This window comes from Triturus cristatus, chromosome 10 (assembly GCF_964204655.1).
Source record: "Triturus cristatus chromosome 10, aTriCri1.1, whole genome shotgun sequence".
In the NCBI taxonomy this organism is placed as follows: domain Eukaryota; kingdom Metazoa; phylum Chordata; class Amphibia; order Caudata; family Salamandridae; genus Triturus; species Triturus cristatus.
In genome coordinates, this window is record NC_140593.1 from 1,227,818,251 (window position 1) to 1,227,830,980 (window position 12,730).

At 47.4% G+C, this 12,730-nt stretch overlaps 1 protein-coding gene and 1 long non-coding RNA gene across 3 annotated transcripts in view; one reads left to right on the top strand and one right to left on the bottom strand.

The window, feature by feature from the left end:
- On the bottom strand, nt 1-6,248 carry LOC146797139 (uncharacterized). The gene is made up of 2 exons (XR_014969690.1): nt 5,969-6,248; nt 1-376 (listed from the first exon to the last, which is right to left on the bottom strand). It is a non-coding gene; the product is annotated as an uncharacterized LOC146797139 (long non-coding RNA).
- The window catches only part of CCNQ (cyclin Q), a 22,907-nt gene continuing 15,952 nt past the window's right edge, over nt 5,776-12,730 (top strand). Inside the window, exons 1-2 of one of the 2 annotated variants that reach the window (XM_085629817.1) lie at nt 5,776-5,925; nt 9,641-9,774. In XM_085629817.1, the coding sequence (XP_085485943.1) occupies nt 9,657-9,774 (118 nt within the window). In that variant the 5' untranslated portion in view covers nt 5,776-5,925; nt 9,641-9,656. Of the gene's footprint in view, nt 5,932-9,640; nt 9,775-12,730 lie in introns of both variants that reach the window. The other variant, XM_085629819.1, reaches the window with a different exon arrangement.

Below are 12,730 nucleotides of genomic sequence, written 5' to 3' on the forward strand. Positions count from 1 at the left end.
TTATGCTTCTCTTTGCTTTACTGCAAACAAACAGCAGCCAATAAAACAACTTTAAACGTCAGCATACCCCGGAAGTACAACCCCCTCCAGTAGTATGCCCCAATCACTGTCCACACTATCATATATAAGGTCCGAATTACGCCATCACTTCCTCTTTCTTTGCATGAAAAAACTTTTCAACACAGTCCACCAACTTGACCGTCGAACACTGGACCACCGATTGCTCCATCGACGTGCGTCCAAACTTGAACCTTGAATATCCTCTCCGGAAAAGACGACAACTGTCCTCTGTCCAGATGAATTGCCACCCCGATGAATCGAATCATCCCTGCCGATGCCAGACGTCCTGAACCTCAAGATTGTTTGGTCTGTTCTCCTGAAATGGAAACTGACATCGTGACACCCGTACAAAACAACTATGAAGTCAATGTACAGGATTATCGGGTGGGTACAACATCATAATAATTACATCAGTATGCCAACATGCCAACTGCTTGGGTGGGATAATCCTCGCCTCCGTGTCCTTAATAGAATTGAAAATTCTTTGTCGCGCTTGCTAGACAATTTTTCATTCTATGTCAGTCCACGGAGGCTCAGATTATGCTAGTTTAAAGTTGATTTACCACCACCGAAGCTACATCCACAATAGGTTTATGATAAAACGTTTTAAATGTGGAATCAGTCGACCAATCCGCCACAGTCATGATGTCTTGCAACCGGGAACCCGCCCCCAAAGACTTAGAGGCCATAGCTCCCCTAACAGAGTGAGCTCCAAATATGGAAACATCCACCCCCGCAAGGCCCAGTAACCAAGTGACCCACCTGGCCAGGGTTGCAGATGAGACCGGGCGAAAAGGTCGCTGAAGAGCAATTAACAATTGTCCTGAAACATCAGATCGAAATTCCCTAGTACAATCTTCATAAACCTTCAAACACTTTACAACACACAACTTGCTATGATGAGGAAAAGCAGGATACGTAATACACTGAGAATGCGTCTTAGTACGTCTGGAAATCGTAAAGGAAACTCCCGAAGGAGTAAATACTCTACCTGCCAAATCCAGTGCTCGCACATCCGATACCCGTCTACATGAAATTAAGCACAGTAGGACTGTTAATTTTGCCGATAATTGTTTCCTAGAAAGTGCCTCATTATTTGGCCAATTCCTCAAAAAACGCAAAACCACCGACACATTCCAAAGTGCGGTGTACCGAGGTTGAGGAGGATTCACCAAACGAATCCCTCGCACTACCTTGCAGACCAAAGGATGTTCCCCCACTGGCCTGCCCTCCACATGCGGGTGACCCGCTGAAATAGCCGATCGAAAATTATTTACCGTCCGGTACGCCAAACCGGACTTGGCTAATTCCGACAAGAAGTTCACTATTAGATGAATATCGGATCCCACGGGATCACACTGTCGCTCACCACACCAACTAACCCACCGTCTCCAAGCTGATTCGTAACGCTTGTGTGTGGATGGAGCCCAAGCCTGGGACAAGAAAAAGAGAGTGTCTTGCGAAACTCCCGGCACCTGCCAGCGACGCCTGAAAGTCTCCAGGCCATGAGGCCCAGTTGGTTCTGCAACACCAACGGGTGGCGCAGTCCCTGAGGATCCGTGAGGATGTCCGGAAACGACCGAAGCCGCACCGGAGGCGCACAAGTCAAGCTCAAGGCGGTTGGAAACCATGCCTGCGCCTTCCAACAAGGAGTAACCAGGACTAACTCTGCTCTCTGTCTGCGAACATGCGCCAACACTCTCGGAATCATGACAAATGGTGGAAAGGCATATAGAATGCCCGTCGTCCACGAGTGAAGAAAGGCGTCCGATCCGACCGCTAGAGGGTCCGGTCGCCAACTGTAGAACCGCGGAAGTTGAGTGTTGAGTCTGGACGCAAACAGGTCCAGCACACAGGGTCCCCACTTGAGATTCAGCGCTTTGAAACAGTTGGGATGCAGTTTCCAGTCGCTGCTGTCCCGCAAATGCCGTGAATTCCAATCGGCAATCACGTTGGACGACCCGGGAATATATTCCGCCGTCACCACTAGACGATGGTCCAGGCAATAATGCCAAAAGTCCTTGGCTATCTCCGCCAAGAGGCGAGAGCGGGTCCCTCCGAGGCGATTGATGTACCTCACCGCGGACACATTGTCCATACGTAGAAGAATGCAACAAGACACCTTCTGCGGGGCCAGAGTTCGAATCGCGAATGCTCCCGCCAGCAGTTCCAAGCAGTTGATATGCAACTTTAGTTCCTCCTGAGACCAACGACTCTATCACGACATCCGGGCTGGAGGAGAAAATGGCCCTGCCGTTCCAGGCCTCCATATGGTCTAACCACCAATTGATCTCCGTACGAGCCTCCGGTGAGAGGGCTATCTGTTGCGCATACGAGAGACCCTTGCGTAGATGCAAAATTTTCAGTCTCTGCAGGGCCCTGTAATGCAAGGGCCCCGGAAAAATCGCCTGAATGGACGCCGCCAGCAACCCTACTAGGCGAGCCAACGTCCGTAACGAAATTGTCGGAGAGGCAAGCGCTTTCCTCAATTCCTTCCTGATCACTACTCTCTTCTTCAAAGGAAGGAGCAATTGGCACGTGAGGGAGTTGATCTGAAAACCCAAGAATTCCATCGATTGCGATGGAATCAGGACTGACTTCTCCAGATTCACAAGGAAACCCAACTCCTGTAGCAGTTGGAGAGTCCACGTAAGATGCCTCAACAAGAGTTCCTGTGACTGTGCCATAATTAGGATGTCGTCGAGGTAAATGATCAGGCGGACCCCTCGTTCTCTCAACCATTGGACCACCGGTCTCATGAGTTTGGTGAAACACCAAGGGGCGGAAGACAGACCAAAGGGCATCGCGGAAAACTCGAACCATTGGTCGCGCCAGAGAAACTGGAGAAACCTCCTGTGTGGTGGGAAAATAGGGACCGCCAAGTAGGCGTCCTTTAGGTCTAAACGAACGAGCCAGTCCTCCTCTTAGAGGATGTCCCTCAACAAATGGATGCCCTCCATCTTGAAATGTCGGTACACCACCCAAGCGTTGAATTCTCTTAGATTCAGCACCAAACGGAACCCTTTGTCCTTCTTCGGGACAAGGAAAATCGTGCTTACAAAACCCCGAGGATGGGGAATAGCCCTCACTATTGCACCCTTCTGGAGTAGTGCCTCCACCTCCCTGTCGATGAAACTCTGTTCTTGTAGGGAAAAATGTAGGGCGCCAGGTACCCGACTCTGAGTCGGAGTGCTGTAGAATTCTATGTGGAAACCCTGGACAGTTTGTAACACCCAGGGATCGGCCGTAATCTCCTGCCACCTGTGAAGGAACAACGCAATACGACCTCCCACCATGCATTCTGTGGCATTCAACATCGTTACCTGAATAGGAGTTATCTCCGGAGTTCTGCTGTCCTCGATAGGATCCTCTGTGGCCTCGACCTCGGCCACCTCTATTGCGGGAGGGGTAAAACTGCGACCTCTGACCTCCTCTGCCTCTTTGTTCCGCCCCTCGGGAGGTCTGGTTGTAACCACGGCCGGACCCTCGACCTCTAGCGCGTCCGGCCCTATCAAAAACACCAGTGTGGAACACTTTCTTGATGTTAGCCTGCGCCTTGTCTAAAGCTGAAAAAGTGGCCACGTACTTGCCCATCTCCTTGACGAATTTGTCGCCAAACAACATGCCATTGGCCAAAGAACCCGGTTCGGTCGTGGCCATCTCTGCCAATTGAGAATCTATTCTCATCAAGAACGAGCGCCTCCTTTCGGTAGATAGCGCCACATTTGCATTTCCTAGAAAGCACAGGGCCCGCTGGGCCCACTCCATAATCTCAGAGGTGTCCAAAGAAACATTCTGGTTTTTCGCGTTGACCGCCGCGTCTAGAATTTTAGTGAGGGGACCCGAAACATCCAACAACTTATCCTGGCATCCCCGCCAGGCTCTATCTAAGCCCTTTTTCGGGTCTTTAGCGAACTTTCGCATGAATGTAGCCATATTAGGATCTAATTCCGGCGTGTCCGCCACCTTGCCAGTCAGGGATGGCCTCGGGCATTCTGAGCGCAATGTGGCCCGCACTTCCTTCTCGAAACCCTGCCGCAAGTTCACCCCCACATAATGTGCCACCTCAGGACAGGGAACCCATTCCGAAGACCGTGGATGAATAAGGCTCTGCGGGTCAAACAGCAGATTTTTAGGCGCCTGGCTGTCATCAGCCTTGTAAGCAGTATGCTTCACCTTATGAGATTTCTTTTTGGGTCTCACTGACTCGTCATCTGAGTCGGAAGTGGTAGTAGTAGCTGGCAACGAATCATCCGTCTCATACGCAGCCATGGAACCATGGTCCCTCATTACATTCTTTGCCATTCGTGCCAAAACTTTGGCCGAGGACCGCGAAGTGCCTGCATCCCTGTGCTTGGACTTCATTTTCCTCTTGCCATATTTAAGGAGGGGCTTAGTAAAAGGCTTCAGGGCTTTGATTAAGGCCACGTTAACTGAACCCTGGACGTGGGTATCCAGGGCTTTCACCAAATTCTCCTCCAAGTGTTCCGGTTCCTCATAGTCCTCATAATTGTCACATTCTACCCACTGGTCCTCCTCTTCGGCGTAGTACGCCATTGCTACAAGCTCAGAGGAGTTGGAAGAGATTCACGGGGGGGAGCAGCCCAGGGGTCTGGCAGAACCTGCTTCTCAAAGAGGAGCACCAAAGAACAACCTAAACTAAAGGTTCTGCGCTATGATCAAGGTGGAAGGAGCAACCCCAATACACTCCCCTAGAGCAGCGCTCTATTCCGGTCACACGCTCCGGTAAGCGTTCAGTAATTGAGGCCAGAGATGTGTGCAGTCATGCGGGTCTGAGCGCGAGGAGCCGTTCGTTCAAATTGAATGAAGAACGAGTTCGCGCGCTCAGCCAGAGCGTCCTGCTAACGACGCGACCGCTCTCTGTGCACGAGCGAGTCGCGTCTGCCTCCTCCTTCTCCACCGCCCCCTAACGCCCGCAGCAGGCTATCGACGCGCGCGCGCTGCGAGGCGCCACAACTTCAGCGAAAACGGAGCCGAGAACAGACGTTCCGGAGCCGCGTCGCCGTCAATAACCAAATTATAACAACCATGAACACAGGTAAGAACGATAATATTAACCAACACACAATATCCCCACACTCTACCAAAAACTGATAAAAGTAAGGGAAAAGCACTTATCTGCTGCTGCAGCAGCAAAGAAAGAGGAAGTGATGGCGTAATTCGGACCTTATATATGATAGTGTGGACAGTGATTGGGGCATACTACTGGAGGGGGTTGTACTTCCGGGGTATGCTGACGTTTAAAGTTGTTTTATTGGCTGCTGTTTGTTTGCAGTAAAGCAAAGAGAAGCATAATCTGAGCCTCCGTGGACTGACATAGAATCACAGACACGTAATTTACAAGTTTAAACCAGCCCCTTAATTACACAGGCCACGCCCCTTTTCAGAAACCCTCCGATTTAAAGCCCTGCAGGACCCCCCCACTCCTTCCATCCTGCCCGGGGTGGCCGGAAACAGAGGAGCCCCCACCCCCGGACCTGAGACTGGCCGGACCCCAGTGCAGGGCCCGGTGAGACCAGGGTCCTCCCGGTGAAGCCCGCCATCTGAAGTGGTCGGGTTGGACTCGCGCGCACTCCACTGCCAATCAGCATTTAGGAACTCTGGATGGCGTACTCGGATTGGCTGTGAGGGGTGACCCGACGATCCACTAATAGAACGCTTTACGTTATACAAATACCTTCTGCTGTTGTGCTGCGGGATTGGTTGTTTTATGACCCGGAAGCACACTGAAGGGACACATGGCCTGGTTCCGTTATAAGCTCGCCCATGGCGGTTGAGAATGAGATGGGGTTGTGCTCTCGTGTTCAGTAGGGGGCAGCCGCAGTCCGTCAGTGGAAGTCAATGGTAAACGTGCGTTACAAAATATATTTTACACGGTGATCCTGACCTCTTCCGACGCGCTCCCTGCAGAGGTCCGTCTCAGCGTGTGATTGTTTATACTCGGGCCGCTCCTGTGTGGCCGGGCATGGCCGTGTGACGCCGTGGGTGGGGGGCGCTCGGGGGCCCGTTTCCCGGTAGGCGCCTTGAAGCCTCTCTGCGTTCCTTGGCTCCATGGTGTTCCACGGGCGCAGCCGGGGCCAGCCTCGGGGTTTGCCCGCCCCTCACGGCACAGAGGCGAATGTCTTTGTCGCAGTCCGTGTGCAGCAAGGTGTCCTCTATGCAGTGCCGTGTGCCTCTTGGCGTGGCCTCAATGTGCTTTCCGATAGTTGGATGAGTCATTCAACCCGCTGTTTCTTGACTGTCTGTGGCGTGCAGTCCTAGTTTGAGTTGAACAGGACTACGATTCAGAATACAGCATGAATACCCGGACTTGATCAGCTACTCTCAGACCGTTTGTGTATGCCGCTCTGCACAGCTGACTGTTCTTGGGCCCTGGTTCGCCTTCTCTTTACTCTTTGATAGAACAAGGGCACAAGTGTGGTGTAGACAGTGTCTACTCACTATTTTCACAGGGTCCCCCCTGGCAAGAAGTTGGCCTTACTGAAGTATGCTGAACTTGTCCTGGTATCACAGGGACACGTTCAGCAGCGCCTACATGTTGTCTGCTCTCCATTCCCAGCAGCAATCTGCAGGCAGGGAGGTAGCTTTGTTATTTTCCCCTCCAACTGGTCCAAAGATAAAGGCCGAAGTTAAGGGGCCATGAGGCCCCTTTTGTTCCTGTAATCTGGCTAGGCTTGGTTTGATGCCTCACACTTAGACGGAAGTGGAAACAAAGCCACACAACCTGGGTAAATCAATGTACAAGAAGTGTTATGTAAGACAGTGAGGGTTACAAGGTATACACGTCACAACCTTCATAGCTCGCTGTGCTATATTAGAAGGATTACAGTTTATGAGCTGTGAGTAATAAATGGATCTCTTTTAAAAGCAGCAACCCACTTACCTATCTACAGAAAATAGAAACCGGTCATCTGCATGTTACATGATGTGCTTTGCATTAACCCTCTGTGCTACTTTATTTCAAAATTGGAACTAGACAAAACACTGATTTCTCCAGCTTAACCTCCAGTTATCTTACCATTATTATTATTCCTTGCGATTTACTGGGCACAATAAGATCTCTGCGGCAGGGTCCTTACCTCATAAGATATATTAAAATGCAGGCTTACCAACCAATTAAGCAGAACAGATCTACTGCCATGTCTCTCCTTGTTGCCAATTTATTTACGGCAGAGTAAAAAAAAAAAGCATTGGTCGAGGCTGATGGAATCAGTGTGTTCCTGTCTTGCACTGCCTGGGGCACTTAAAACGACATGGGTTGTGCCACCTTTTTGGCTTCACCCCAATACACAATTTCATTTGTTAAATCTCGTAATGTACCTAAATGTACTCGTGAGAGACCTGCTACACATGTGTGAGGTCTTTATTGTCTGATGTCACTTCCTGCGATGTAATGCACTGTGACGTCATGGTAGTCTCCCCACTTTTTTAAGGGCTTGGGCTCCTCCAGTCCCCAGAGCTTGACCACCCTGCAAATCAGTTTTTTCACTTTCTTCTTTCACTCCTTTATTTGCCGATCTGCTGGATATGGCATATGCATAGGTTCTGTTCACAATTCAATAGGGCTCTCGCCCATTATTTTCTCTGCTGCATACAGAAGCCACAGGCAGAATTTGGGGAAGCATTCAGGGTATGTGGGAGGGTCTCTATTTAGTCCAAGTCCCCTGTGGGGTGAGATTATTGGTGGGAGTTACTGGGACCCCCGTCACATTTTGTAAGAGACTTGTGTTTTATTGTGCCACGCAAGTTTGAAACAGCATCTCTTCAAGGGGAGATATGATTTCACAGGTGCCACAGTCTTTTTTTTTAATTGCTGTATAGACTTTGAAAAAAAGTAATAATTTCCCCCACGCCCAATTGTCCCCTTATTGGGTGGCTTATTGTCTCGTTCGAATGAACCATAATAACTGTTGTTCAAAATGTAGCTGTTACCAGCTACTTAATTTTGCGGAATGTATTGGGCCTTCAGGGGAGGGAGTTCACTCCTAAGTAAAGTGTTGTTATTTCCTGTTGTTAAATGACATAGGCAAGAGGGGTTATATTATGTAGTTTGCGGTAAGTATGTTGCTATTGTAATTGCATTTATATAGCACTTACTACCCCATACGAGGCGTCAAAGTGGTTTTCGGCGAGTAGCACGCTACTCCGGAACCCAAAGGGATTAGTGGCAAATTCATATAGGGAGAGGGTAGAGGATAAGACCTAATGGTTAGAGCGGTTGACCTCGAAGCTGGGAAAGCAGCTTTGCGTCTCAACAGGGGTACTCGACATCCTGTGATCCTGGACAAATCATGTAATCTCCCCGTACCTAACAAAACAAATGTGTCTGTCTGTAATGCAACTGGTGCTCCTGTAAAGCGCTCCAATACCTCTGGGTAGAGTTTGTGCTATATAAACCCCCCCCCCCCCCTGCCCCCCCCCCCAAAAAGGAAATTAATTTGAGCGGTGGACATGTTAGTCTGTTATTTGGATTGAAAGGGATAGAAGAGGGAAGGGTTTGCATTTATATAGTGCTTGCTACCCTTGATGGGGTGTTGAAGCACTTTTCGGTGGGTAGCACGTGTTTTCATAACTCAAGCAGGGTTATTGGGGAAATTACAATAGGGGAATATGAAATTAATTTGAGTGGTGAACATGCAAGTTTATTTGCATTGAAAAGGATAATGGAGGGATAGAAGAGGGAAGGGTTTGCATTTACATAACGCTTGCTACCCCTGATGAGGTGTTGAAGCGCTTTTTGGCCGGTAGCAATCTACTCCGTAACCCAAAAAGGATTAGTGGTGAATTAGTATAAGGAAATATGAAATTAATTTGAACAGTGAACATGTTAGTCTATTATTTGGTGTGAAAAGGATAGTGGAGGTATAGAAGAGGGAAGGATTTAGCGTTTTTTTTGTCATGTTAATTAGTCATTTGAAGTATGAAATTGTAATTTGAAGCAATTTCTTTCGATTGGAGAATTTTGGCAAATTCGGTTTTACTGCCCCATTACGTCTTTATCAACCAGTTCCATTGAAAGTTGTCAGTTAGACAAGCACTGACTGTGAGAAATGCATTTAAAAACGCTTTGCACCTGCCGGAGAGACACTTCCTGCTCATGGATGTCTCGGTGATCTCTTCACTGGTTCATTCTCAAAGGAGTAGAATGATTCTGCTGAATCTGAAAGGCTGTAGTACTGCAGAAAAGCAGTAGCCAATTGCCCAAAGCATGAGGTAATTACAGGAGTCACCTGCTCCCTCTCCAGGGCTTGTGCTCGATACAGCCTGTGTCTCCTAAAAGCAATCTGGAGCCCTTTTAATTGTTCCAGCCCATCTTCCTAAGCAAGCCTACAGAACTCTCCCACCTTTAGTTCCTGCCGTTCATGTGCTTCAAGACTAGTAGGGCAGAGTCATCAGGAAGAGTTAGATAGTCCTCTTGCAGATGGGCATTTTTCAGTTTGCTTTTTTGTTTGTCACATTGGTTTCTCCACAGATGTTTCAATTTTGCCTTACCTGGAGCTCAAAAAGTTATTACTTCTTCTGCAAGGATAAAACTCGTTTTTTTGTCTGTTTTCTTTAGAGACCCGGGATTTGCAATGGACTCTGAGGCTAGCAGTAGCCTACGACCCGTAAAAGGCCAAGTTAACAGCTCAGGAAAAGTATCCAGCCAGACTAAAACACACTTTAAGGTGTCGCGCTTCATCATGGAAGCAGGTAGGTAATACAAAAGTAGGGGGTTGGTGTTTGCATTGTGTGCTTTCCCCGATAAAGGGTGTGCGAAATTGCCTTGAAATGCATGAGCATAGTACCAGCACTTGTTTTTGCAAAGTATTTTTGCTGTGTTAAGTGCAAAGGCGTTTGCAGTAAATTGTTGGCAAACCTGTTTGATGCTAATCACTATGGCAACAGCTAAGGTCAATGCGGGGATACATTCTCATTCTGTGGGAGAGTATATCTTAAAGTCATAATCATTTTGACTATCAAAATATTGTAGATACAATTTTGATTCAGTTTTTTTTATCCACATTACGAATATTCTATCTTGAAAGGAGTTTTATGCTGTGCTTGATAACTTTATACGAGCCACTGACTCTCAAACAAGCCTGATGGCCCTTATATCCATTATCACAAAGGAGAGCGAGAGATAGTTAAACCAGTTGCACTCTCTCACTATCGATACTCACACACACAGGCAACTGATTTTTCAAGGAGACTGGGAAAATGGGATCCCGTCTGTATTAGGCTGTTGGATTTCACCTCTGCTGTATCCCAAGGACTTGGGATATCCAAAGATATTGGAGTAGATGCCTCACTCACTTATCGTGACATGCTTCATCATCAGCGCCTAGCCACACCCTAGTAAGATGGTACACCAGGGCGGACTCAACTATAGCTGGAATGGAAGTTCTTAGACAAAGCCAAGCTGGATAAGCAGGGATCCAGAAGAGTTATCTATTAAAAATACCTCCAGGTATACCTAAATATTCTTCTTTATTTAGAGGATACCTGGGGTATGAATAAAAGCATGAATCTCTTGGGTTTTATTGAATGTAATAGTTCAATTGTACTCTTCGTGCCAAAATGTTTCGGCCCACTCTAAGAGCCTGATCGGGTCTGTAGCCTTTGTCAGGGCTGGGTTTTGTGTATTCCTGCTCTCTCTTGTGCACGCACACCATGCATACTCATGAGGCCTAAAGCTCTCACCTGTCTTGGTCTTCTCTCCAGAGGATTTTCCTCTAGTTTACTATGCCAAGGGTCATGCGGGTGGTGCCGTCATGCAGTTGTAATCACACATTCATCAAAGAGTCGTGCACCGCGGGATTACCCAAGTGCTTTCGCATTGACGGTCGTCGGGTAATACAAAAGTAGGGGGTTGGTGTTTGCATTGTGTGGTTTACCCGATAAAGGGTATTTGAAATTGCCTTGAAATGCATAGAGCACAGTACCAACACGTGTTTTTGCAAAGTTATTTTGCTGTGTTAAGTGCAAAGTCGTTTACAGTAAATTATTGACAAATCAGTTTAAAAAGAATAAAAACAGCTTTCGTACCACAGCAAGATGTAAAAACGCATGCATATGCAAAATAGCAACCAGTGGCATGCAACCAATTTCTCCTGGTCTAAAATTTAAGACCATTAGTTTTCCTTATAAGCCCTACTGTGAATAAGAACTTGCTTACACCGAAAACAGTATAAATGGATGTCACTCATCAGGATTCATAGTGCCTCCAAATGCCATGAGACTTGCAGAGGACGTATCCATTTCCCTCTGGGCTTTGGGTATGTTGGACAGAAGAATAGCACATGATGTATAGTTTTTGATTTGCTGACAGAGACCTATTATGTCTAAAGGTACTCCGGTCATCTGCTCCCATTAAAGCTTGTAATATCCCCCAATTAATCCACTATTGTTGCCCGGCTTTGTATTGCACCTTATTGCTAATGTTCTAAAACTTTTTTGATGACTTAGGGTTCAGCAAAAAACAAGTTTCCCCTTCTCAGCGAGGCATGGTAGTACTATAACGCATGATGTCTGTATAATCCCAATCAATGTATCTCACCACCTACAATACAGCTGTTTACGTAACCGCAAATTTGTAACCTCCTTCAAATATCTTTTCTGTGACCTCGCTGGACCTACACCTGAAAACCTGCTTGTGCTGAACATCGGTTATGTTTTTCACATATCAGGATTCTGCTTCCACATTGATCTGTGGCATGTTCTAAGCATGGCCTGACCTGCCCCTCTGGTGGGCTGTAGTGCAGTTAGGGTCTTCCTGATGGCTTTACCTAGTCATTTAACCAGAGTATCATCTTGCTGTAGAGGTGGGAATGAGAGTGGTGGCATGAGTCACTAGTAGAGTACATAAAACCTGGCACATGACTATTGGAGCAACCTTATTTGCGAAAGCAGATCAGCCTTGTGGCCCAATGAAACCGAAACCTGTATGGGGTCGTTTGTGCTCTCATTCAGAGGGGACATGGCAGGTTGGGTTGGAATGCCCCTTATCGGCCATGGTAAAATTGATATGCATATGGTTGATCTCTGCCTGTAGTGGCATTGTGCTGCCTAGAGTTATCAGCTACTAATGCTACTTCAGGCGTAAACTTCCACCACTTTCTTGTTATGTCTGCTGATGTGTGCCTGCAGAGTAAGGGCTGACTCAGAATCTCAGAGGTGGCTACCCAGTCATTTTTGCACAGTTTGGACTAGTAAATGTTGAGGACCCTCCATACTGCTCAAGGTATATAAGAAAATAAACATTTTTCTCAACAACAACAAAAAAAGTGCTCAGATTGTCGGTGTCTTTTCCAGGTAGTCTATCTTAAATACACAAAAATTTAACCAGGGTAATATTGGTCTAAATTTGAAAGAGCCAATTATTGCCAGTTTTATTGAAGCCATGGTCTGCACAGGAACTAATCAAATATCACAATTGCAAAAATAGAATTAGTGTGCTGTTCCGCTGGGCCACCTGTCTCAGAGAGAGTGGGAATTGTACGGTAATTGAGGGCATCTTATGTAGGGTGCACATATCTACATATCTCGCACACTAGGGTGGCGCTTTACTATCCGTTGGATCCCTTTCAGGGGTTCTTTGCCAGAGATCTTGTTGATCTTTATGCCTGGAGTTGCCCACAGCATAAGATGTCGCCCAATTCAAACATTG